General features: G+C 43.3%; 1 protein-coding gene across 1 annotated transcript in view; it reads right to left on the bottom strand.

Moving 5' to 3' along the window:
• The window catches only part of dip2ca (disco-interacting protein 2 homolog Ca), an 837,941-nt gene that overhangs the window by 52,245 nt on the left and 758,663 nt on the right, over positions 1 to 27,033 (bottom strand). Inside the window, exons 24-25 of the mRNA XM_084312140.1 lie at positions 22,714 to 22,835; positions 3,880 to 4,014 (exon numbers count right to left, since the gene is read on the bottom strand). Coding sequence (XP_084168266.1) covers positions 3,880 to 4,014; positions 22,714 to 22,835 — 257 coding nt within the window. The remainder of the gene's footprint in view (positions 1 to 3,879; positions 4,015 to 22,713; positions 22,836 to 27,033) is intronic.

The following is a 27,033-nucleotide window of genomic DNA, read 5'->3' on the forward strand; positions in this document are numbered from 1 at the left end:
TTTGACACACACACACACACACACACACACACACACACTATACATACATTATATTGTTGTGTGAACAGTAATTCCTGTTCTACCATTTTGTGTATGTAACACTATAGCCGTATAACCTATTTTTCACATGTACTAATTATGGAAACATATATACTGTTGGTTATATGTTTCTGCTTAAGAATGAGCAACATGTAGAAAGGGAGTTAACTGTAAAAATGTGGCCTTGACAGGCGGGGCCTCTTCCCTTGAAAAAGGGATTTTACCCACAGAAGGCCTTGCCTAGCCTGCCTGCATTTTTTACTACCTGTTCCGTACTGATCCGTCTGCTTTTCTTACTGATAGTGTGAGGCAGAACGAGAGGCCCCAAGCCAGCGGAGGTAAAGGCGGGAATGTGAAAGCCTAGAGAAGACAGCCCAAGTCAGAGGGGGCATTGTACTCTTGTGTATTCTTGTGAATCACTATTCTGATATATAACTGCAAAAGTAACAAATAACTGAAGGAGTTGAGAAGAAACACGTTATGTGTGCCACAAGTCAACGAGCGCCACCTGTGTAATAAACTTATACACTCTTAAAACTATATAACAGTTAAATGTTAAATGTTATGCTACAGTCAGAAATGTTGGTATAGAGGTGTATACATATACTGCTGAATTAATTATATGTTTCATAATTCTATGCTTAAAAAGAAAGTGTGTAATACTATATATTACTATACTGTGTAAATTCTGTGTTCACAATGGCTGAGAGCAACTCTGAGGAGTCGAGATGGGAAGTTTCACAGATGGCCTCGCGGCACTGGCAGACACATGATTAACAGAGTAACCCTTGCAAGCCTTGCCCTGTTAAATAGTGTGTGGAGGGACTCTCCATACTTGAATTACTATGTAACTGCATGTAACGCAAGTAGGGGAAAGGGGATGATACTTACTGTATATGTACAGTACAAATTATTGGATAATATGTACTGATGTTTTAAACGTTGATTGGCTAGTGAAATTACATCACAGTATTTAAACCAATGGCAAAAAGATCTTCTTTCCTTTATAAGGGCTAACTCGCTCCATCTCAAGAGAGATTTTTGGATTCTGCATTCTGACATTTTTAAGAGGAACCTTTTGTACTTATAAGCATGATTGTGCATTTATTGTAATCTTGTATTTTTAAAATAAAAACCTTTTGGAACCTACGTCGTGTGAATCCTTCTGACCGTCCTGGTAAGCTTTAAAATATGTTGTACTTATAACTTTACCCATTTTTTTGCATGATGAAAAAGAGTCGGCAGAAACACTGCCCTGTGATGTTTATGATTTATGATGTAAAACACTAGTGGTAATGATCACATATGTAGATTCTATATAATGGGCTTATTAAAAATTATATAGAATTTTGACTCTGGATAATAAGCGTTGTATTGTGACTTCGCAAGAGTAATTCTCTCCTAGTTGCCGTGTGACAGATTAGGGAAATGGATATCATCTGATTAACGACAGTGTCATACTGGTCAGATAAATCCTTCCCGGTGATCAAATAAAATAAGAGATTCCGCAACTTCAATCACTTGACCATGGTTATTGACTGGGGGGGTCGGAACGGTGCATATGCTATCTCTGTCGGTCAAGTGTAACCACAGCATTTTGTAGACGCATTGGGTTCTGAATATCACAGACATTGCAGGACGCTGCTTGATGTTGAGATGAGCGGACCAATGAGTTATGGAGTTATCAATCTGACCTGAGACCTAGCATGGGCATATATCAACAACCAATCGAGTTGAACTTGTCCCCTGAGTTCTCCCTGCGCGCTGCGGTAATTACATCCAAATGTTTCTCTGGCACAAAAGAGAAAACGAATCTTAAGGAAAACGAAGGTTATCCTATAACCCTAGTTATATGAAAGAAGAAGAAAAAACGCAATAAAAAAAAAATTAAAAAAAACGGCGGTGCCCGGGCAAGGTTGCAGTGCACTAGTGTGTGTGTGTGTGTGTGTGTGTGTGTGTGTGTGTGTGTGTGTGTGTGTGTGTGTGTGTGTGTGTGTGTGTGTGTGTGTGTGTGTGTGTGTGCATGTGTGTGTGTGTGTGTGTGTACCTGTGTCCATTACAGGGGGCCAGCTCTTGTGTGTGTGTGTGTACCTGTGTCCATCACAGGGGGCCAGCTCTTGTGTGTGGGTGTGTGTGTGTGTGTAGTGTGTGTGTGTGTGTAGTGTGTAGGGCTGTCTTAAATACTTCGAAGCTTCGAAGCTTTGTTCGATGGCACGAGCTTCGAACATAAAAAAATAAAACGAAAGTAAGCAGAGCCTTCCCGCCTCCATTCCAATGAAACGAAAGTAAGCGGCGCCTCGACTCCACCTCTCTACAACAAGCATGTGGAGATTATCTGTGTTGAAAACAACAAGGACATGTGCAGCAGACATGTCGACGAAGAAGTCATCAGACGTGTGGTTACACTTTAAAATATGCAAAGACAATGCCCAAAAAGCCGAGTGCCAGATATGCCAGAAGAAAATGGCATATCACAACTCTACAACAACTTTGTCAAATCACCTAAAAAACGTAAGTATCGTTGTACACGACGGCGACGCCACACAAAACATTAATAAGGCTATGCCTATGCTGCTATGACTAATGTGTTACCAAGTTGGCTAATTTAATTGTAATCATCTGCTTTTGTAGGTGCATTGTCTAATATAATTATGAATTATAAATTAAATATAATATAATTGTTTGCTTGATAGACGAAGGTTGCAACATAATTATGTAATGTCATGTTGTTGGCTGTGAGAGCAGCCCCACTGCACCCAGGCAGCGCAGCCGAGTGAAACCTTGTTGGCTGCGTCACAGTCACAAAAGGGGCTACTTAATTAATGAATCCAATCCACTTTATTTATAGAGCACATTTAAAAACAACAAAGTTTACCAAAGTGCTGTACAAGTCCCACAACATAAGAAAAAAATTATAATAATACATTTATAATTTTTTATATTTTTTTCCAAAGCTTCGAATTAAAATCAAAGCTCGGCCCCGAAGCTTCGATTGCCAAAAAAAGCTTCGAAGGTCAGCCATAGTAGTGTGTATACCTGTGTCCATAACAGGGGGCCAGCTCTTGTGTGTGTGTGTGTGTGTGTGTGTGTGTGTGTGTGTGTATGTGTGTGTGTGTGCGCACGTGCGTGTGTGTGTGTGTACCTGTGTCCATTAGAGGGGGCCAGCTCCTGTGTGTGTGTGTGTGTGTGTGCGTGCGTGTGTGTGTGTGCGTGCATGTGTGTGTGTGTGTGTGTGTGTGTGCGCACGTGCGTGTGTGTGTAACTGTGTCCATTAGAGGGGGCCAGCTCCTGTGTGTGTGTGTGTGTGTGTGTGCGTGCGTGTGTGTGTGCGTGCATGTGTGTGTAGTGTGTGTGTGTGTTTTGTGTGTACCTGTGTCCATCACAGGGGGTCAGCTCTTGTGTGTGTAGTGTGTGTGTGTGTGTAGTGTGTGTACCTGTGTCCATCACAGGGGGCCAGCTCTTGTGTGTGTGTGTGTGTGTGTGTGTGTGTGTGTGTGTGTGTGTGTGTGTGTGTGTGTGTGTGTGTGTGTGTGTAGTGTGTGCGTGTGTACCTGTGTCCATCACAGGGGGCCAGCTCTTGTGTGTGTGTGTGTAGTGTGTGTGTGTGTGTAGTGTGTGTACCTGTGTCCATCACAGGGGGCCAGCTCTTGTGTGTGTGTCTGTGTGTAGTGTGTGTGAGAGAGAGAGAGAGAGAGAGAGAGAGAGAGAGAGAGAGAGAGAGAGAGAGAGAGAGAGAGAGAGAGAGAGAGAGAGAGAGAGAGAGAGAGAGAGAGAGAGAGAGAGAGAGAGAGAGAGAGAGAGAGAGAGAGAGAGAGAGAGAGAGAGAGTGAGTGTGTGTGTGTGTGTGTGTGTAGTGTGTGTACCTGTGTCCATCACAGGGGGCCAGCTCCTGATGTCGACGGCTGCGGACGCTTCCTTGGACCTGAGCAGCTTACAGATCATCTGGGTGGTCATCACACACACCGAGCGACTTACCTGGGGAGCAAACAGGCTGGATAAGTTGGTCAGGGAGGCCAGTAACATGGTGGGGGTGGAGCTGGACTCTCTAGCGGTGGTGGCGGAGAGAAGGAGCCTTGCTAAGCTCCACGCCATCAGGGGCAACCCCTCCCACCCACTACACACAGACTTGGCTGACAGGAGGAGCACGTTCAGTGCTAGACTAACACTCCCTAGATGTAACACTGAACGGCACAGGAAGTCCTTCATTCCGACAGCAATCAGACTCTATAATGCATCACTGTGCCTCACTGCATCACTGAGCACAGGGTGACACCGTGACAGTGCTACCTTCCTGGTAGGCTTGGGCGGTATGACGGTATTACGGTATACCGGGGTATTTCGAAATACCGACGGTATTGAAAATCAATACCGTCTAAACAGAGTTTTGTTGTAGTGCACACACGCGCCAGCAGAGGGCGAGACTAGTCCTCACTAGTGGGGCGAGCCATGCAGAGCTGGTTGTCTCTACACACAGGAGGAGGAGGAAGAGGAGGAGGGGAACCCCGCTTCAGTGAGTGAAATTAAATGAGACACGCTTACCGTTGCTGCACCAACAGTAGGTGCATTTAATGTGTATGACTGCCAGTCACTTATAGACATCGGATTACGGGAAACTTACCGATTGGATTACTCACTGGACCAGCTTTCCGAACCGCAACAATGGCCTGAGGAGATCCTCCGGAGAATAGGACCAGAGCCTTTGTTCCTTGATCCCAGGAACAAAAGAACCAGACGGCGTGGGAAGAGAGCTGGGATCCGTAACAGGCTGAGATCCAGACGCCACCGAACACCATTGCCCAGTATATTGCTAGCCAATGTACAATCAATTGACAATAAACTGGATGACATCCGAGCAAGGATTCAATACCAAAGAGACGTTAGGGACTGCAACGTTCTCTGCTTCACCGAAACGTGGCTCACGCCGGAGGTTCCAGACCACGCAATCCAACCAGCCGAACACTTCTTTATCCACCGCAAAGATCGGACAGCAGAGTCCGGTAAACAACGTGGAGGAGGTATCGCCTTCATGTTGAACAACAATTGGAGCGATCCAACTAACGTGAAGGAATTATCCAACCACTGCTGCCCAGACCTGGAATATATAACCATCAAGTGTCGTCCTTTCTTCCTCCCGAGGGAGTTAACGGCGATCATCCTTGTAGGAGTGTATATTCCACCGCAAGCCAGTAACAACGTCGCGCTCTCCAGACTCCACGACGAGGTAAATAGAATACAAGCGGCGAACGTTAACGCCGCCATTTTGGTGCTGGGTGATTTCAATAGCGCCAATCTGAGAAAGGTATTACCTGACTTCTATCAGCATGTGACTTGCAACACCAGAGGCGGTAACATCCTAGATCACTGTTACACGCAATTTAAAGGTGGCTACAAGGCTCATTCTGATAGTGGCTTTGGTAAATCAGATCACGCGTCAATCTTTCTTTCACCAATGTACAAACAGAGAATCAAAAGTACTCCTGTAGTCTCGCGAGAGGTGCAGAAATGGGATTTGACGTCAGAGGAGACGCTCCGGTCTGCGTTTGACTGCACAGACTGGAATGTGTTCCGCGACACAGATAACATTAATGTCTACACGGAAACAGTGCTGGACTATGTTTGTACTATGGTGGAAGAAACAATCCCCACTACCAAAATGAGAGTTTACCCAAATCAAAAACCCTGGGTAGACAAATCCGTCCGTGAAGCTCTGAGAGAGCGCACCAAAGCATACAACGACGGCCTAGTGGCAGGCAACATGAATGACCACAAGGTGGCGCGATACAACGTAAGGAGGACAGTGTCAGAGGCCAAACGGCGCTACAGGGATAAAATTGAACTCCAGTTTGAACAAGCTGACTCTAGAGCTATGTGGCAGGGGCTCAAAACGATGACAGACTACAAAGGCGCCTCCCTCAAACTGAACAGTGACATCTCCTTAGCAAATGACCTCAATACCTTCTATGCGAGGTTTGATGCTGGTAATAACAACACCAGCTCACAAGCCACGGCAATGGGGGGGGGGGGGGGGGGTCGGCTGCTGATGGAGGCGCAGTGTTCAGGGTAACAGAGCATGAGGTGAGGCGGACCTTTAAAAAAGTGAATATCAGGAAGGCAGCAGGTCCGGACGGCATCCCCGGCCGCGTCCTAAAAGTCTGTGCCGACCAACTGGCCCCAGTATTCACTGACATATTTAACCTGTCCTTAGAACAGGCTGTCATCCCCACCTGCCTGAAGAAGTCCACTATTATCCCTGTACCCAAAAAATCCAAGCCTGCTTGCCTCAACGACTACCGCCCTGTAGCTCTCACCTCCATAGCCATGAAGTGCTTTGAGAAGCTAGTAAAGGGCTACATCTGCTCCTCCCTCCCCATCAACATGGACCCCCTGCAATTTGCATACCGCCCCAACAGGTCCACGGAGGACGCCATAGCCCATGTGCTGCACACAGCAGCATCACACCTGGACAAGAGGCAGGGGAACTATGTGAGAATGCTATTCATCGACTACAGCTCGGCATTCAATACCATAGTCCCCTCCATACTCATAGCCAAGCTCAGGGACCTGGGCTTGAACTATGACCTCTGCCAGTGGGTCTTGGACTTCCTGACTGGCAGACCCCAGGCGGTGAGAGCAGGCAACTGCACCTCCTCATCCATCACCCTCAACATAGGGGCCCCCCAGGGCTGTGTTCTGAGTCCCCTCCTCTACTCCCTGTACACACACGACTGTGTGGCTCAGCGGAGTAGCAATACAATCATCAAATTTGCTGACGACACAGTGGTGGTGGGCCTGATCTCTGCCAACGACGAGAGGGCCTACCTGGAAGAGGTCAAGGTCCTGGCGGGATGGTGCCAGGAAAACAGCCTCTCCCTGAACGTCAGCAAAACAAAGGAGATGATTGTGGACTTCAGGAGGTCGGGGGTCAAGGACTACAGCCCCCTCAGCATCGACGGGGCACCGGTTGAGAGAGTCAACAGCTTTAAGTACCTCGGAGCCTACATATCCGAGGACTTGACATGGACCACACACATTGACAGTGTTGTGAAGAAGGCACGACAACGCCTCTACTTCCTCAGGCGCCTAAGGAAGTTCCAAGTCAGTCAGAAGATCCTTAAGAACTTCTACTCATGTACAATAGAGAGCATCTTGACCGGCAACATCACCTCCTGGTTTGGGAATAGCACTGCACAAGACCGAAGCAGACTACAAAGAGTGACACGTTCAGCCGAACGCACAATTGGAGGGGGGCTCCCCACCCTCCAGAACATTTACAACAAGCGTTGCAAGGGCAAGGCTAAGAGAATCATTAAAGACTCCAGTCACCCGAACAACTGCCTTTTTGAACTGCTGCGGTCAGGCAAGCGATACCGGAGTCTCAAGGCGAGCACAGAAAGACTCAGAAGAAGCTTCTATCCCCAGGCCATCAGGCTGCTAAACGAACAATGAATGAACACTACACAACAACAACCACCAAACGCACATAGCACACACATCCACACGCACACACTCACTTTAAACAAACACACTGTAGCACCCACTCCACACACTTTATAGCACACACCCACTTTAAACAAACACACTGTAGCACCCACTCCCCACACTTTATATTTATTGATGAAGGATTGCACTACAACTCGTACACCTTACTGTAAATTGTACCTAAATTGTACCTCATCCCATTTCTGCTTTGCACTATATAGTACTGTACATTAGTACACTGCATAGTATTGTATATTATATGGTAACTCAGAACATTGTACATATGTCTATACCGAACACTGTGACCTCATTTTCTTCTTCTAAATTACATGCTATACTATGTTATTTGATACTATCTTGTCTAGCACAGTCTCTGGAGCGTAACAGTAAGAAGCATTTTGTATGAAAGTATTCTGTACTTCTGTATGACAACTATTAAAGAAACTTGAAACTTGGTGCTGCGGGCTAACTGGCTATTCTGAGAGCTAACTGTAGTGTTGTGTATGATCACAACGGTGTTCACGCTTTACGGTAATGTTGCGACAGTGCTGTGAAAATACCGTAAAGCGTTGTGACGATAGTGTGTGTTGTTGTTGTGTGTAGGATGCTGCAGGCTAACTGCTACCATTCTGAGAGCTTAACGTTAGCACTAGCATGCTGCGGGAGAACTGCTACCATTCTGAGAGCTTAACGTTAGCACTAGCATGCTGCGGGAGAACTGCTACACTGTAAACCCGCATGTTCAAAATAATCAATTAGTTTGAGTAGGGTATACTCAATATTCTATGAAAGTTCTACTAACTTAAATGTCTTGAGTTCGTGTGACATGTTCTTATGTTTTGAGTAAATAAAACGCATAGTTTTTGATTGACTTGGAACTATTCACTTATTAAGTAAGTATAATGTAAAAGCATAACTTAAGTACAACTTAAGATAATTAAGTAAATACAGACTGTAAACCGCATTATGTTTTGAGTAAAAAAAACTCATATTTTTTGATTGACTTGGAACTATTCACTTATTAAGTAAGTATAATGTAAAAGCATAACTTAAGTACAACTTAAGATAATTAAGTAGATACAGACTGTAAACCGCATTATGTTTTGAGTAAATAAAACTCATAGTTTTTGATTGACTTGGAATTATTCACTTATTAAGTAAGTATAATGTAAAAGCATAACTTAAGTACAACTTAAGATAATTAAGTAGATACAGACTGTAAACCGCATTATGTTTTGAGTAAATAAAACTCGTAGTTTTTGATTGACTTGGAACTATTCACTTATTAAGTAAGTATAATGTAAAAGCATAACTTAAGTACAACTTAAGATAATTAAGTAGATACAGACTGTAAACCGCATTATGTTTTGAGTAAATAAAACTCATAGTTTTTTATTGACTTGGAACTATTCACTTATTAAGTAAGTATAATGTAAAAGCATAACTTAAGTACAACTTAAGATAATTAAGTAGATACAGACTGTAAACTGCATTATGTTTTGAGTAAATAAAACTCATAGTTTTTTATTGACTTGGAATTATTCACTTATTAAGTAAGTATAATGTAAAAGCATAACTTAAGTACAACTTAAGATAATTAAGTAGATCATAACTTAAGTACAACTTAAGATAATTAAGTAGATACAGACTGTAAACCGCATTATGTTTTGAGTAAATAAAACTCATAGTTTTTGATTGACTTGGAACTATTCACTTATTAAGTAAGTATAATGTAAAAGCATAACTTAAGTACAACTTTATTAACAGATTGCAGAATGGGTATAGAGGTGTGATAGGTGTGAGAGGTGTGATAGGTGGGATTGGTGTGAGAGGTGTGATAGGTGTGAGAGGTGTGAGAGGTGTGATAGGTGTGAGAGGTGTGAGGTGTGATAGGTGTGAGAGGTGTGATAGGTGTGAGAGGTGTGATAGGTGTGAGAGGTGTGATAGGTGTGATAGGTGTGAGAGGAGTGATAGGTGTGAGAGGTGTGAGAGGTGTGATAGGTGTGATAGGTGTGATAGGTGTGATAGGTGTGAGAGGTGTGAGAGGTGTGAGAGGTGTGAGAGGTGTGAGATGTGTGATAGGTGTGAGAGGTTTGATAGGTGTGAGAGATGTGAGAGGTGTGAGAGGTGTGAGAGGTGTGATAGGTGTGATAGGTGTGAGAGGTGTGATAGGTGTGATAGGTGTGATAGGTGTGAGAGGTGTGAGAGGTGTGATAGGTGTGAGAGGTGTGATATGTGTGATAGGTGTGAGAGGTGTGATAGGTGTGAGAGGTGTGATAGGTGTGAGAGGAGTGATAGGTGTGATAGGTGTGAGAGGTGTGATAGGTGTGATAGGTGGGAGAGGTGTGATAGGTGTGATAGGGTGATAGGTGTGAGAGGTGTGATAGGTGTGAGAGGTGTGTGAGGTGTGATAGGGTGAGGTGTGATAGGTGTGATAGGTGTGTAGGTGTGATAGGTGTGAGAGGTGTGATAGGTGTGAGAGGTGTGATAGGTGTGAGAGGTGTGATAGGTGTGAGAGGTGTGATAGGTGAGGTGTGATATGTGTGATAGGTGTGATAGGTGGGATCGGTGTGAGAGGTGTGATAGGTGTGAGAGGTGTGATAGGTGTGAGAGGTGTGATAGGTGGGATCGGTGTGAGAGGTGTGATAGGTGTGATAGGTGGGATCGGTGTGAGAGGTGTGATAAGTGTGAGAGGTGTTAGCTTTTTATGGGTTTTCTTGCTAATGTCCTGTCATGCCTCCGGTCTAGCGGATACGGTGACGCGTCATACAGGAGTCATACAGGCATACATGCATATAGTTGCATATAGCATGTTCTCAATGAAGATATGACCTGTGCCTGTATGCTAGCATGATATGGTTGGTATCTATGACCTGTGCCTGTATGCTAGCATGACATGGTTGGTATCTATGACCTGTGCCTGTATGCTAGCATGACACGGTTGGTATCTATGACCTGTGCCTGTATGCTAGCATGACATGGTTGGTATCTATGACCTGTGCCTGTATGCTAGCATGACATGGTTGGTATCTATGACCTGTGCCTGTATGCTAGCATGACATGGTTGGTATCTATGACCTGTGCCTGTATGCTAGCATGACATGGTTGGTATCTATGACCTGTGCCTGTATGCTAGCATGACATGGTTGGTATCTATGACCTGTGCCTGTATGCTAGCATGACATGGTTGGTATCTATGACCTGTGCCTGTATGCTAGCATGACATGGTTGGTATCTATGACCTGTGCCTGTATGCTAGCATGACATGGTTGGTATCTATGACCTGTATGCTAGCATGACATGGTTGGTATCTATGACCTGTGCCTGTATGCTAGCATGACACGGCTGGTATATATGGACTCAAGACTGTAGCACTCAAGTTTGACACTGTTTAACAAACAATCTTACTTATACACAGAGTTGTACCCTTCCTGCAGACTTGACAGAACTTGTAAGTCATTTTGGATAAAAGCAGCTAAATGACTAAATGTAAATGTCATAGATTTCAAAAATAGATATGAATATGAGACATTTCTTTCGTATTTCTTTCATTCCTGATTTTTATTTTTATATTTTTTTTAGGAGATACAAGATTGTTGGTTCCATATTCCAGCCCAGGTCTGTTTTCTTCAATATTAGGCCACTGGGTGTAGAGTGATTTTCCGAGTATTCAACTCTTTTACATTAATACAGAGAGAGACAGAGAGAGAGAGAGACAGAGAGAGGGAGAGAGAGAGAGAAACAGAGAGAGAGAGACAGAGAGAGAGAGACAGAGAGAGAGAAACAGACAGACAGAGAGAGAGATACAGAGAGAGAGACAGAGACAGAGAGAGAGAGAGAAACAGAGAGACAGAGAGAGAGACAGAGAGAGAGAGAGACAGAGAGACAGAGAGACAGAGAGAGAGAGAGAGACAGAGAGAGAGAGAGAGAGAGAGAGAGCGAGAGAGCGAGAGAGAGAGAGAGAGAGAGAGAGAGAGAGAGAGAGAGAGAGGGGGGGAGAGAGAGAGAGAGAGGGAGAGAGAGAGAGAGACAGAGAGAGTGAGAGAGATGTTAATAAAGTTATTATATTATATATTAAGTCCAATTATATTAAAGAATTCGTTTAGAGAATTAGCTCAGCTCTGAGAAGTGAGAAATAACGGCATGTGAAAATAATATTTCTGCAAGCAAGCAACAGGAAACCACTGTTGTGCGCAGCTGCGGAGGAATTCTGGGATGATACCTGTATACCCGCATGTCGTGAGATGCAGCAGCAGCCGTCAAGTTAGCAGAAGCAGCGCACGTCAAGTTTCTTTCATATAGTGAGTATAAATATATATGTAAATTTGCCAATTTGCGGTTATCTGTGGTCATTTAATCTGTTCGGATATGCAATTTGTAGATGCAAATTGCGTGAGCTGCTAGCGCATCTTTTAATAGTTTAGTTATAGTTAATGGCTGTTCAGTATAATTAAGCTAACTCGGTCTCCATTGTCTTCTTAAACAACTGCCTGCATGCATGCTGTGTGCAATTAAAATATTATGGCACACCGAAATGATGTTGTTTCATGCAAAATATTAAGTGTTCGATATTGGGTCAAGTGCAAGTGTGAGTTATAGTGCAGGTAAAGATGGCGTCGCCCTCGTGCGTGCATCATGCATGCATGTCAAGCCGCATCTCCATTTTAGGTTTGTTTGCACATTATGTCCTATTATCGGGTTTGAGGGAGATTAATTTGGTTATATTGGTTGAGTGTCATGCAGGCGTCGCGTCCTCATGGCATGCATGGTCGAAGCCACATATCTCCATTTCTTTGAGCTTGTAAATTGATGTTTGTAATAGATATATATTTTTGACAAAAGGAGGTTTGAGAGAGATATTAATTCACGCTCTCATTCATCTCCGCTCTCTCTCTCCCTCCCTCCCTCTCTCTCTATCTCCTCTCTCTCTCTATCTCCTCTCTCTCGCTCTCTCTCTATCTCCTTCTGATTGATGGTTAAACATTCAAACTGTGAAAATGATGATCATGTTCACGCTCTCATTCATCTCCGCTCTCTCTCTCCCTCCCTCCCTCTCTCTCTATCTCCTCTCTCTCTCTATCTCCTCTCTCTCGCTCTCTCTCTATCTCCTTCTGATTGATGGTTAAACATTCAAACTGTGAAAATGATGATCATGTTTTTGTAAGCTAATAGTATGAACTTGTTATATTGAGTTGTAAGTTATTCTGGTATATGTTTCATGGAGGTCTAAACGTTGTATTTTTTTCCTTGCCTTTCAGGTAGCAAGTGCTGCTGGTAGTCTGGCAGTGTAAATTGTGTGCAGCTTCTTTGACTTCTAGAATACAGTTATTTAAACACTACAGACTGCAACACAGCCACTTTTCCAGAGTCAGTCCTCTTCCATGCCTCCATACTGATTGTATCTGTAAATTTAAGATGCTAAATGCATTGAGTACTCATTTGTCAAGATATCATACTGCACAACTTAGCAGTAGGCCAGAACAGAGTCAGAGCCCTGTAGTAATAAAATGCCCTTTGTGCGCATTTCGGGAACCCTTTTCTGAATCAATTTTCTTAAGTCATCTCAGAAAGCATTTAAAAAATAATGAAACAGTGACATGCCCATATAAGGATTGTAGCTATAGCACAAATGGTTACTCTTCATTCAATTGCCATAAAAGCAGAGAACACCAATTAAGTCTTGCATCAGACTTAAAAGCTGTCGTTGTTGAGGATCCCAAGACAGGATTTCTGAGGTCACTAGTGATTTGCATGAAGAATGTCCAGGCCAGAGCATAGAAGTGGTGGATGATGATGATCAATGTGACACTGACAATCTAAGAAATCAACTTAAAATGAACGTATCTTCCTTGTTCCTAAAGATGCAGGCTATCCTCCATGTCTCAAACACAGCTAACCCTACTGTCCCTACTGTCCCTACTAACCCTACTGTCCCTACTAACCCTACTAACCCTACTAACCCTACTGTCCCTACTAACCCTACTAACACTACTGTCCCTACTAACCCTACTGTCCCTACTAACCCTACTAACCCTACTGTCCCTACTAACCCTAACCCTACTAACCCTACTGTCCCTACTGTCCCTACTAACCCTACTAACCCTACTGTCCCTACTAACCCTACTGTCCCTACTAACCCTACTAACCCTACTAACCCTACTGTCCCTACTAACTCTACTAACCCCTGCTGCATGTTTGGACCATGCGATTTGAGGCCAAGCACCGCTTTTTCAAAAGAGTGGTGCATGACACTCAAAACTTCAAAAATATCTTGAAGACGATGGCAATCAGACACCAACACATGATGGCATATCATCTTGCTTCACCATCATATTTCAAGCCAAAAACCCAGGCATCCAGGGTTGACTCTGTTCTGGTTTCATCTCTACCAGCAGTAGCTCAGGTACACATTAGAGGACACACAGTTAGTGACACAATCTACCAGACATCAAAGGTAACCATTGATGGCACAGACTATGTCTGTGGAATGTTTCTCTCCGTCAGAGTCAGTGGTGGACTGTCTACATTTAGCCAAATAGAACAGATCTACCTTGTGAATAATGAGGTTTCTTTTCTGTGTCGAGACTATGACTCCTGGTATATAGAACATCTTAGGTCCTATGAGCTGTCAACCACACAACCACATATGTCCATCTACCTACAGTCTGGTCTCAATGATACAGTCCCACTCTCAGCATATATGATCGACGGTCTGCTGCTGCTGCTGACTCCCAAGCGATTCATTCAAGTGAAACGGAAGGTGAATAGTTATTTTATTAATCGATTATTGTGTCTTTATTCACTCGTTGTGTAATTGACCAGTTTATATTCTGTATAAGTTCATATTCTGTATATGTTAATAATGACGCTTTCTGTGTTGTGTTTATGACTACTCCTTAGGTCCTTGAGCTGCTGTCTGTCGACCGGACCACATCTGTCCACTGTCCATCTACCTGCAGTCTGGTCACAACGATACAGTCCCACTCTCAGCATACAAGATCGATGGTCTGCTGCTGCTGCTGCTGACTCCCAAGCGATTCATTCAAGTTTCCATAGCACAATGGCAGCTGCCTCCCCACAACCCATGATCCTTCGTGTTGTTGAGACAGACCGGGCTAGAAAATTAAAACTCAGTTCACGACCCGCCTCTGTTGATGCACTGGTCAAGATTATAAAAGAACAGTTGGAAATAGACCTTGACTTCAGTTTGCTGTATGAAGATCCAGACTTTGATGGGAAACTTACTTCCCTTGATGACATTACGGAATTGCCACAAAAAGCTGTTGTGCACATTTCACGTTCGCTCGACTCCAGCGCTCTCGCATCTACTGATATACTTTCAGATATGTCATCTCCAGAACGTGAAAGCAGATGGCCTCCAGGTCCTTTTCCAGTTCCTACATTTGCATTCGATGTTGAGCTGAAACTTAGAGACGGAATCAACGAATTTGAGAAGAACAAGAGACACCTTAAGTTGACAAGAGACCTAAAGCACGACATCTTAGAAAAGCTTGCATCTACAATGTATGCTTTCAAGGCTTATCCAAGTGATAAAGAGATAGCAGTGGCTTCTGCGGCTCTTGTCGCCAAACATCCCTGCTTGAAGGAAGCAGGATCTGAGACCGGCTGCAATGGATGGAAGAACAGCATCAAATTCAAGATGGGCAATTTCAGGAACAAGCTGAGACGGGCAGGATGTGAGGAGGTCACTGTAAATGCTGGAAAAAGAGGTAGAAGCAATCCTGATGGCGAACCTTCACATTCCAACATTAAAAGACCCAAGCGAGCAGAAGTAAACTTCCTACCCAACTATCCCCAAGGAGAGGATTCCTTGAGGCTTGAGCAGTTGAGGCAGACAATTGCTGAAGAAGTCAAGAAGACTGAGAAGAACCTGCCCCTCATTAGAAAGCTGATGCAGACCACATTTGCCCTGCGCCAACAGACCATAGTGAAGTCCAGCCCACCAGTGAAAGAGCTCATGGACCTCTGGCCTGCTCTCAAAATGGAGTCTGAGGTAATATAGATCAGCTCTCTCTTTCCTGTGTTAACATTTGGCACATTCTGTGTGTTTTAAAGTGAAACTTGTGATTCCTAAGCCTGGTTTATATACTCTAGCGGCGCATCTGCGTGTGTGTTCTGTGCGCCCCCGCGAGCTAGTCATCAGCGACCGATTCCGCAAAGCATGTAATGACATGGTTGACCAGAAATCCCGCCGTCATGCTCTGAAGCCCAAACCAAACAAAGTAAGAGATCCACCAAGTTGAAGTGACTAATTGATGTTGATATACTATATTGTCCTGCTGTTTTTAAATATAGGTGTATGCAGAGGCGGTTAGGTGGTCGAGCGGAGATTGCGTTCGTCACCAGCCCCGGAGCTGTGAGCTTGGTTCGCCTGTTCGAATCCAGCTCACAGCTCCGGGGTTGTCACCAGCTTGGCTGGCCGTCTGCACTGATACAATTGGCTGTATCAGAGGGTGGGAGAAGCTGGCGGGGTGGGTCCGGGTCGTTGTAAACAGCGACTCCTACAGTTCGGTCGGGGCGCCTGCTAAGCGCGGATTGGACGTGAGGGGGATAGTGTGGTCCTCCCACACGCTACGCCCTCTCAATGAGAATCCGCGCTGCCAGGTGAAAAGAAGCGGTGATTGGCTGGACGTGTGTCGGAGGAAGCACGTGGTAGCCTCCACTCTCCCAAATGATCTGACTGTGGGGGGTAAAGCGCAGCGACCAGGAAGGGACTGGGAATTGGCATACGACTAACATTGGGATGGGAGAAAATCGGAGGAAAATGGAGGGGGAAAAAGACCAAAAAAAAAATATATATATATAGGTGTATGCAGAGTTCCAGCTGATTACCAACCAGAACCTGCCCAACACATTCTACGCTGAGCTTGACCGCCATCTTCCTCGACTGATGACGTTATTCAGACAGAAGGCGTCCAAAACTGGGAACACAGCAGATGCTTTGGCTCACATTTTAAAAATCCACGATGAACAGGTGAATAGATTATTATACATGTCATAGGTCGAACCTCTGTAACATTGAACAGGTTCAATGATTCAAATGAGCTTTTGAATTTTACAATTAGTCCACCATTGTGTTTGCCATTTTTCTGATTGCATTAAAGATGTGAACATGTTATTTGTGGACATATCTGATTGGACTGTTTAAAATCCGCTTTGTTCAGTAAACATTTCCATATAATACAATTCTTTTTCTTCTTCTTAATCTTACATCTTAATAGGAAATCCATGATGTTCACACCAGGCGTACCACTGTTCTCCATGCCCTGCCTGTGTATCTGCATGAGGAAGTCGCTGGATTTTTCAAAACCTGCACAGTGAGTCCGAGTGAAAATAATTTACAGTACAACTGTATATTAAGTGAACAGTTAATCAAAATGCTAAGTATCAGTCTTCCTTCCTTCCAGGTCTCCCTTGTGAAAGAGATATTTGATCTCGACGGGACTAACCTGGTTAAATAAAAATAACCTTCTCACCAAAAAAATTGTTCTAACTAAAATATAAACAACTTACAAACACAACTCCATATACTTAGCTTTGTGCTGCACTTTGTAGAAACCATGGATTTATTTGTGATTATTATGTCTCTTTCATTCCTTCAGGACACGCCTGATGAGCCAGAGCTTCAGGGTGTTGCAGTGGCCCTCCTTACTGTCATCAGTGACCATGACACAAGTCCAGTTCACTACCAGCCTGTGACAATCTCTGTTGTCATTGAAAGTCACATCATGATCAGCCTCCCCAGATTTGGTGATTCCTTCCTGGTAATGTTTGGACTAATCTATGCACTACACCTCAGCTACCCCAAGGGACTTACCAACACTTTTGAATTCATTCAGAAGATTTTACTAGGTCTAGAAGCTGGTAAACTGTCGCCCAGGTTGCAGACTCTCAAGAATGACTTGATGATGCAATAATTATTTTTTTCTTCTGATTTTTCAATGGATTTTCTCCCCGTCCCAATTAGTCGTTGTGCCAATTCACCCCCCCCCCCCTCCCCTACCTGGTGCTGTATGCATGTTCTCCTACGAGTCGGTATAAGGGCGTCCCGAGTCGATCGCACGCTTCCCCCGAGACATGCGCCGACAGCCAGTGACGTCTTTTCACTTGGCAGCGAGGGCTCTCATTGGTGAAGTGTAACGCATGGGAGGGCACGCTATCTCCACCAAGTCCTGCCCCGCTTAGCAAGCGCCGAGACCTGACCTGTAGGCATCGCTGTCCACAACGCCAGATTCCCACCCGCCAGCTTCCCCACCCCCTAATACTGCCAAATTGTATTAGTGTGAACGGCCAGCCAAGCTGGTGACAACGCAGGGAGTTGGATTCGAACACGCAAATCCAGTGTCTCCAGCATTGGTGACGAACGCAATCTCTGCTACGTCACCTGACCGCTCTTGCATTAAACTTTTGAAGGTATTATTTTGACATGACAAGGAAATTAATACCTCACCCCACATCCTTCTTTCAGATGAGTTTCTATTCCTTACTGTAATCAGTGATCATGACACAAGTCCAGTTCACTACCAGCCTGTGACAATCTCTATTGTCATTGAAAGTCATATCATGATCAGCCTCCCCAGATTTGGTGATTCCTTCCTGTAATGTTTGGACTAATCTATGCACTACCCCAAAGCACTTACCAACACCTCAAAAGTGTGTCTATAGAAACTCATCTGAAATGTCTTGTCATGTCAAAATAATACCTTCAAAAGTTGCTGTACTACTTTGCAGATGTTCAGCCAATAGGTCCAAACTACTCAATGTACCTCGTTCTTTATTTTTTATGTAATATGTTTACATTTGAGAGTTTTACAGTTCAAATTTTCTTAACCGTCTATAGCTGGCATTATTGTAATTTCATCCAAGTAAGTTTTAGAGTTGAAAGAGTTTATCAGAATCTCAAAGGCAACATCCAAGTCCCAAACGTTTGTGTCTCGAGGAACAATAGGAGGCAATGGGCATAAATGCCACTCTGCTCTGACTGCTTCCATTGCTTGTAGGCAGTGGTAGAGTTAGTGTTCTCAGTACAGAGTACAAGGCGATATACCAGGAGCCATAAACGCAACACAGAAGCGTTATTATTAACATATACAGAATATGAACTTATACAGAATATGAACTGGTCAATTACACAACTAGAGTGAATAAAGACACAATAATTGATTAATAAAATAACTATTCACCATTAGCTGGACTCAGTTCCGTTTCACTTGAATGAATCGCTTGGGAGTCAGCAGCAGCAGACCATCGATCTTGTATGCTGAGAGTGGGACTGTATCCTTGAGCCCTTGTAGGCAGTAGTATACTGCCCTGTCAAGGCTAACCGCAGTAACTTGAAAAAAGTAAAAATTTAGTTATGAGTGAAATTGACCTTGTCAATAAATGTTTTATCTTGTGACCAAGTTTCAGATGTTAATGTCGCTCAGTTTTGGAGATATGGGGTTTTAAAAACTGCAGTAACTACAAAATCACACTCAAAACCTAGGCAGACCGCAGTAACTTCCAAACAGTGAAAAATGGCTTTAAAGTGTTTTGACTTGCCATCCAAAATGTGTTATAGGTAAATAGATGATAGTACCCAGATTTAACATGTATTAATGAAGTAATCTTTAGGCATACAAAAATATGACATAATTATTTTAATGAACCCCAAAAAAGCAGATATTGCACTCTGCTGCACGATTTCCTTAAATAATTATACAGGTAATGTACAGGCAAAGTGCAGTAACTTCAAATACAATGTTGTTTTCCCTCCAGCTTTCATAACTTAACCTAGCCATTTTGAAAATGAAATTTAATACCTGAATATATTGGAATGATGATGATCCAAATAAAATGGCTAGGTGAAGTTATGAAAGCTGGAGGGAAAACAACATTGTATTTGAAGTTACTGCACTTTGCCTGTACATTACCTGTATAATTATTTAAGGAAATCGTGCAGCAGAGTGCAGTATCTGCTTTTTGGGGGTTAATTAAAATAACTACGTCATATTTTTGTATGCCTAAAGATTACTTCATTAATACATGTTAAATCTGGGTACTATCATCTATCTACCTATAACACATTTTGGATGGCAAGTCAAAAAACTTTAAAGCCATTTTTCTCAGTTTCACTGTTTGGAAGTTACTGCGGTCTGCCTTGACAGGGCAGTATAGTTAGTGTACTGTAGTGTTCTAGTTATCATTCTGCAAACATAGCCTGCTCTAAATGACGGATGGTGCCTCTGACATTCTGACTAACTCTTTCAATGAAAACACCATCTTGTTCCATGATACATCATGGAGCAAATACAGCTGCATTTTGTAGGTATGTGCACTATTAACAGTATTGCCAGCTGTATAGCATGTAATGTGGATTGGTATTTTGGTTCCACATTGGCAGGACCCAATATACAGCACAACGTTTGTGAATTTTACATGTGCCAAGCGGATTGACAATTTTCAGATAATCTATACATTTTATTCTGTACTGTACATAGATACACTGTGTTATCCCAACGGTCACAATAGTTGCCGTCAACATGTTTGCTCATTCTATGACCACACTATACAAATTTGAGTAATTCAGCCAGGATGTAAACGGCTCTGGTCATGTGCACTGCACATATTGAGACCCTTTATTATTTCAATATTTGCTGGAAATACATTGATACATCATTCAGTAATATTTTCAGAGCCTTATAACAAACATTATTACACTATTGTGACCAGTGGGATTAAATGTGTAATATACATTACATTGTATGTACATGTTATAACATGCATGTATTTATTTTCTATATATATTTTCTATATATATATTTTCAATTTTAACATTGCCATAATGTTGGAGAGGGCAACACAATGTTTTTGTAAGATAAATAGATGTATACTCTTTGAATAGAAATAAATATAAAGAGTTTGAAGTTGTAACACAATGTTTTTGTAAGATAAATAGTTTCGATGAAGAACAAAACCTCCTAAATGCATACAAAAAAAGGGGAAAACTTCATATCTGCACTTTGCGAGGCACTAATACCTGGTCGGTATTGTTAACATACGTGTAATATAGTCCAAAAACAGTGTATACGGTGTTTACAGTGTTATTGTACATTGCTAACATACAGATTATATATGTATACTCTTTGAATAGAAAAAAATAAAAGAGTTGTTTGAAGTTGATATAATGTGCTTGTGTAGTTATTTTTCTGTTAACTTATTCACATGGATTTTAAAACTGAACCTTAAGTGTTATAGTAACTGCAAATATTTGAGTTGATTAACTTAAAAATGTGAGTTGATTAACTTAAAAGAAATGAGGCATTAGATTGCCTCAATGTCTTTGAGTTCTGTTAACTTAATCACATGGATTTAAGGTTGAACCTTAAGTCACAGTAACTGAACATATTTGAGTTGCCTCCACTTGAGAACCTTAAGTCACAGTAACTGAACATATTTGAACTGCCTTAACTGATAACTGTAAGTCACAGTAACTGAACATATTTGAGTTGACACCACTTGAGAACCTTAAGTCACAGTAACTGAACATATTTGAACTGCCTTAACTGAGAACTGTAAGTCACAGTAACTGAACATATTTGAGTTGACACCACTTGAGAACCTTAAGTCACAGTAACTGAATATATTTGAATTGCCTTAACTGAGAACTGTAAGTCACAGTAACTGAACATATTTGAGGTGACTCCACTAGAGAACCTTAAGTCACAGTAACTGAACATATTTGAACTGCCTTAACTGAGAACTGTAAGTCACAGTAACTGAATATATTTGAGTTGCCTCCACTAGAGAACCTTAAGTCACAGTAACTGAACATATTTGAACTGCCTTAACTGAGAACTGTAAGTCACAGTAACTGAACATATTTGAGTTGACACCACTTGAGAACCTTAAGTCACAGTAACTGAACATATTTGAATTGCCTTAACTGAGAACTGTAAGTCACAGTAACTGAACATATTTGAGGTGACTCCACTAGAGAACCTTAAGTCACAGTAACTGAACATATTTGAATTGCCTTAGCTGAGAACTGTAAGTCACAGTAACTGAACATATTAATGAGTTGCCTCCACTTGAGAACCTTAAGTCACAGTAACTGAACATATTTGAACTGCCTTAACTGAGAACTGTAAGTCACAGTAACTGAACATATTTGAGGTGACTCCACTAGAGAACCTTAAGTCACAGTAACTGAACATATTTGAATTGCCTTAGCTGAGAACTGTAAGTCACAGTAACTGAACATATTAATGAGTTGCCTCCACTTGAGAACCTTAAGTCACAGTAACTGAACATATTTGAACTGCCTTAACTGAGAACTGTAAGTCACAGTAACTGAACATATTTGAGTTGACTCCACTTGAGAACTGTAAGTCAGAGTAACTGACCATATTTGATTTGACTTAACTGAGAACCTTAAGTCACAGTAACAGACCATATTTGAGTTGCCTTAACTGAGAATTGTAAGTCTTAGCCAACTGAAAACATTTGAGTTGATCAACTTAAAAAATTTGAGGCATGGGATTACGTAAATTTTTTTAAGTTCTGGAAACTTATTCGGGTTTACAGTGTACCATTCTGAGAGCTTAACGTTAGCACTAGATGCTGCGGGCGAACTGCTACCATTCTGAGAGCTTAACGTTAGCACTAGCATGCTGCGGGCGAACTGCTACCATTCTGAGAGCTTAACGTTAGCACTAGCATGCTGCGGGAGAACTGCTACCATTCTGAGAGCTTAACGTTAGCACTAGATGCTGCGGGAGGACTGCTATCATTCTGAGAGCTTAACGTTAGCACTAGATGCTGCGGGCGAACTGCTACCATTCTGAGAGCTCCGTGATTTGTTTAACACGGTATCACACTTCGTAGAAGCACTGATCAAACAAAGGCTTCCAATGTTTACAACTCATTACGCACACGCACGCACACACACACACACACACACACACACACACACACACACACACACACACACACACACACACACACACACACACACACACACACACACACACACACACACACACACACACACACACACACACACACACACACACACACACACACGCACACACACACACAATTGAGTGTTCCAGTGCAATTCGTCACTGATAACAAGGAGATGCAGGTCATCAGTCACCTGCCATGGATCTACATCAGAAGGTAATCTCATCTCACCTCCACGATCATCTTCACGGTGGGCAGCGTGGTGGCAATGTTCTGTGGGTGGGGCGGCCGGACCGTGATGGGCACGCAGCCGGCGTACAGGCACCCATAGAACGCCGCAATCAGGTCGATACCTGGAGGGGTACGGGATGGAGAGAGGGAGGGGGGAGAGAGAGAGGGGTGCGGAGGGAAGGAGGAGAGAGGGGGAAGGAGGAGAGAGGGAGGGGTGGAGGGAAGGAGAGAAAGAGAGAGAGGGAGTCTTCAGTTACCATGCACGATTACAATCATTTACATTTAACATTTAGCTGAACGCTTTTATCCAAGCGACTTAAACGTTCTGTACAAGTCAGCAGGAAGAGTACAACTCTGGCAGCTAAGGGTCAGTATCAGTGTTTGTCAAACAGTGTTGAATTTTGGCGCCATGGTGGCACACCACATAGCTGCGCTCGCAGTGTAATCGCAATCGTCCTGGGTTCGAATCCGGCCCAGGATGCGTGTTGCATGTCTTCCCCCATCTCTTCACCCAATTTCCTCTCATACTGTCTTATCCACAATAAAGCTGAAAATGCCATAAAAACGACATTTAAAAAAAATAATTGTCACCAACCACCAAAATGTAATTGTCACCAACAAACTGTCATGTTCACAAATATTGATCTAACGTTCCTAGGCTATCGAAACAACATATTGGAATTCTGAATTTGGGTGGTCTTCCCCTTTAACTATTGAGTTCATTTAAATGGTGCTTTTAGGGGCGACCGGGTAGCGCAGTGGACTAAGCGTCTGTCTACCACCACAGAGACAGTGGGATCGAATCCAGCTGTGGTGCCTCCGGCTTGGCCGACCGTCCATACTGACACAATTGGCAGTGTCAGCGGGTGGGAAGCCGGCGAGGGTGGGTCCTGGTCGTTGTAAACAGCGACTCCTATAGTTCGGTCAGGGCGCCTGCACAGCAAGGGAAGGAACTGGGAGAGGTAGTGTGATCCTTCCACACGTTACACTCCCCCAGTGAGAGTCCGCGGTACACATGTGTCGGAGGAAGCATGTGATAGTCTCCGCCCTCCCAGACCGACGGTAGGGGGCAGAGAACGCAACAACCAGGTAGGGGATTGGGAATTGGCATAACGACTAACATTGGGATGGGAGAAAATCTGAAAAAGGAGGGGGAAAAAGAGAAAGTAAAATGTTTGCTTTTAGGCAATATGTGTGGGAGTTAGTACTATTAGATATATAGCTAGATGGTGCAAGGCGGAGTCTCCAGCGTAGTTCACCGGCGGCCATCTTGTCACAGGCAGCATGCATGAATGTCTATGGTGCATGTACTATTGAAATAACCATACTGTAGCTTGCTACATTTTCAACCGATTTACAAATGGTTTGGTTTATTACAAATGTTATTAACCTCTTAACAGGCACCCAGAAAAGTGGCAATTTTTTTACTTGAACTTGAGGACTGCATACTTCTTTTGCAAAGCTTTATACTTATAGCACATGCATGAGCCTGGTCTCTTTTGAAAGATAACATTCTGAAGTTACTAATCCAAAAAAGGAAAATCACTTTTCTTTTTTTATCCACTTTTTCTCCCATTTTCTATATTTTCTCCCATCCCAATTTCTTCCATCCAATTCAACCCTCCCCTGTCACGAACGCTGTTTCTTGCCTCCCACAAGCCGGCTGCAATGTGGACTAAGTCATACATAGCACAAGTCCCCTCCGGTACTTGAGGTAACAGCAGTCGCATCTTTTCACCTGCGCAGCTCGATCTCTCAGTGGCGAGGAGTAACACGTGGGAGGCTCACGCTGCCCCCGACACTTCCTGATTCTACTGCGCAGGCGCACCAACCGACTTGTAGGAGTCGCTGTCCACAACGCCCGATCCCCACCCATCAGTTTCCCTCCCCCTAATACGGCCAATGTGTATTAGTACGGACGACCAGCTAAACTGAAAGCAAATGTGGAGCGCTGGGCTTGAACAGGCAAGCCCAGCGTCTCCAGATTTCGTGGCGAGCGTCTTGCCCACTACGCCACGTAGCCGCCCTAGGAAAATCACTTTTAGTGCTAATGAAATAGAGTAACAGAGGTCTGAACTTGAGTTGAACTTGAGTACTTACATTTTTCTGTAGTGGTTGCAAGATTCCATATTCCAATATCCCAGCATAGAGGTATACGCTGGAAAACACTGCATTTCCTTATGTAGTACAGGCCCAAATTTTTATAAAAATACGTTCAGAAATGGGTCTTTGAGAGATGTAAAAAAATAAAAATAAAGAAGAAATATCTCCAAAATCCATTTCCTCATCCACCACTGTTTGTTCTGAAGTCTGATTCACTTCTGGTTTTCACTAGTCAACTTTCACCTACTTCCCTTATTCGCACCACCCCACATGGGGTATTGGAAACCTACGCTCGTTGGCTACCACACTGACCAATAATTTCCGCCATCAGCGGTTGATTGGCAGTGTCTGGAGTCCGGGGTGGTCATCCGACGGGCGGCGCGTAAAAAGACGCTCGCCTGACATATCGTCATGTAACTTGAGAACCGAGGCACGGGTTTGGTCGAGTAAGGTGGCGTTAGAACGGCAACAAATAGATATTTCGAACAGTATAGTATATGTTCAGCGGAAAATGCAGCCCGAGCCGCTAGATGCTCGCAAAGTGCCGTGACTTGCGTGCGTTCTGCACACGGGCCAACGTACCTGTTAAAAGTTAACGTGGCTATGATTCAGGATGCTTTGACATGTTGAAATAATTTTCATATGAAAGTCCATTATAAGTATACAGTATGTACAGTAGGCCGTACGGTGAAGGCTGTATTGTTTCATCCCGTTCCCACCTCGGCGGACTACACAATCTTCACTCTGGGTGAAAGATATATTGGTGTAGATTTAGGAATAAAAAGTTCTCCATTTACAATCCTGCCCGTTTTGCGCAATCATAATTTTAAAGTCGGGACTAGATCTTTCCTCGCGAACGGATACCTGGTCACCATGGAGTTTTATTTGACATAATTGGTGCGAGTTTGGTCACGTATATTGCGCTCGACCAATAGCAGCTATCTTTGTTGCGAGGATACGGCCATCCGGTGACAACAAATGACATCCACAGAGTAACGTTACGGACGAAAATGGACAAGAAACACCTTCTAAAGTTCGCAAAAAGGTTTCTAAACAATGTTATATGCATCTCACGTCCGCTCAGAAAGAACGTGTACAAGATTTTACACAGACACGGTGGGATAGATATAGAAACTGTATCGAGCGGTGGCTTAACCTACCAGGCCAGAATCATACAGTACCATTACGGAGACATACAAACATTGTTTAGAGATCGATTTGTGTCATAAATGTCATGATATATCTGTATATCTGTATGTCGTGTATGTCATAAATGTCATGATGAATTGAAAATGAGGGACCCTGATGTAAACAAGATGAAAGTCTTTCTTTCAATCTCCCGCGATGATGTCGGGGAGTTCGCAACCCTCTCTGCGCCACCCCCTATCTCCCTGTCTCCGGCTGTCCCTGAGCAACGACCGGAGTGTTGAATGTCCCGTGACTAAGACGGGGAGGACGTGACCCTCTTTGCGCCGCCCCTGTGCCTCAAATAGATCCGCTATCAACTCTATCTTTAATCTTTCAAAATGTTCAGTTGCTATCGCTATTAGCTCTATCTTTAATCTTTCAAAATGTACAGTTGCTATTGCATGCACTCATCTGTGTTTCACCTCACACATGAGTGCATGCTTACCAACTGTCCGTCTGCAACACTACTATCACCAACATCTAAGAAGGGAGATCCCCCCTTGAATGGCCCTTCTAAGGTTTCTCTCCTCCACACTGCCTGTGGAGCTTTTTTCCCTATTGTTAGGTTTTAGTGAGTTTTTCCTTACCTTCGCGTGGGGTATGTCTGGGTCTGGGAGTGCTTGCATTCTTTCATTTATTTGCATTCATCTAAAAAATTTTGGACCTTATGGTGTTCTTGTTCTGTTCTTGACTTATTGTTATGTTTTCTTCTTGACTTGTTTAAAGAAGACCTGTACGGCCCATGGGGACATTAACGTGTGTTGTCGGGCCCTATAAATAAATTTGATTTGATTTGATTTCAATCAATGATAATTACATCTCTGACGTTTATAACAAACCAAACCGTTTGAAAATCGGTTGCAAGCTATGGTTATTTCAATAGTACATGCACATAGACATTCATGTTATGAGTGGGCGTGCTGCCTGTGGCAAGATGGCTGCCATGTGGCAACGTCAGTCTCCATTGGTCAGCAGCGCGGGTGAGTCATCTAGCCTTTATATAATGTCTATGGTTTCTACTGTGAAGGA

Source organism: Notolepis coatsorum, assembly GCF_963971535.1.
Source record: "Notolepis coatsorum genome assembly, chromosome: 4".
Lineage (NCBI taxonomy): Eukaryota > Metazoa > Chordata > Actinopteri > Aulopiformes > Paralepididae > Notolepis > Notolepis coatsorum.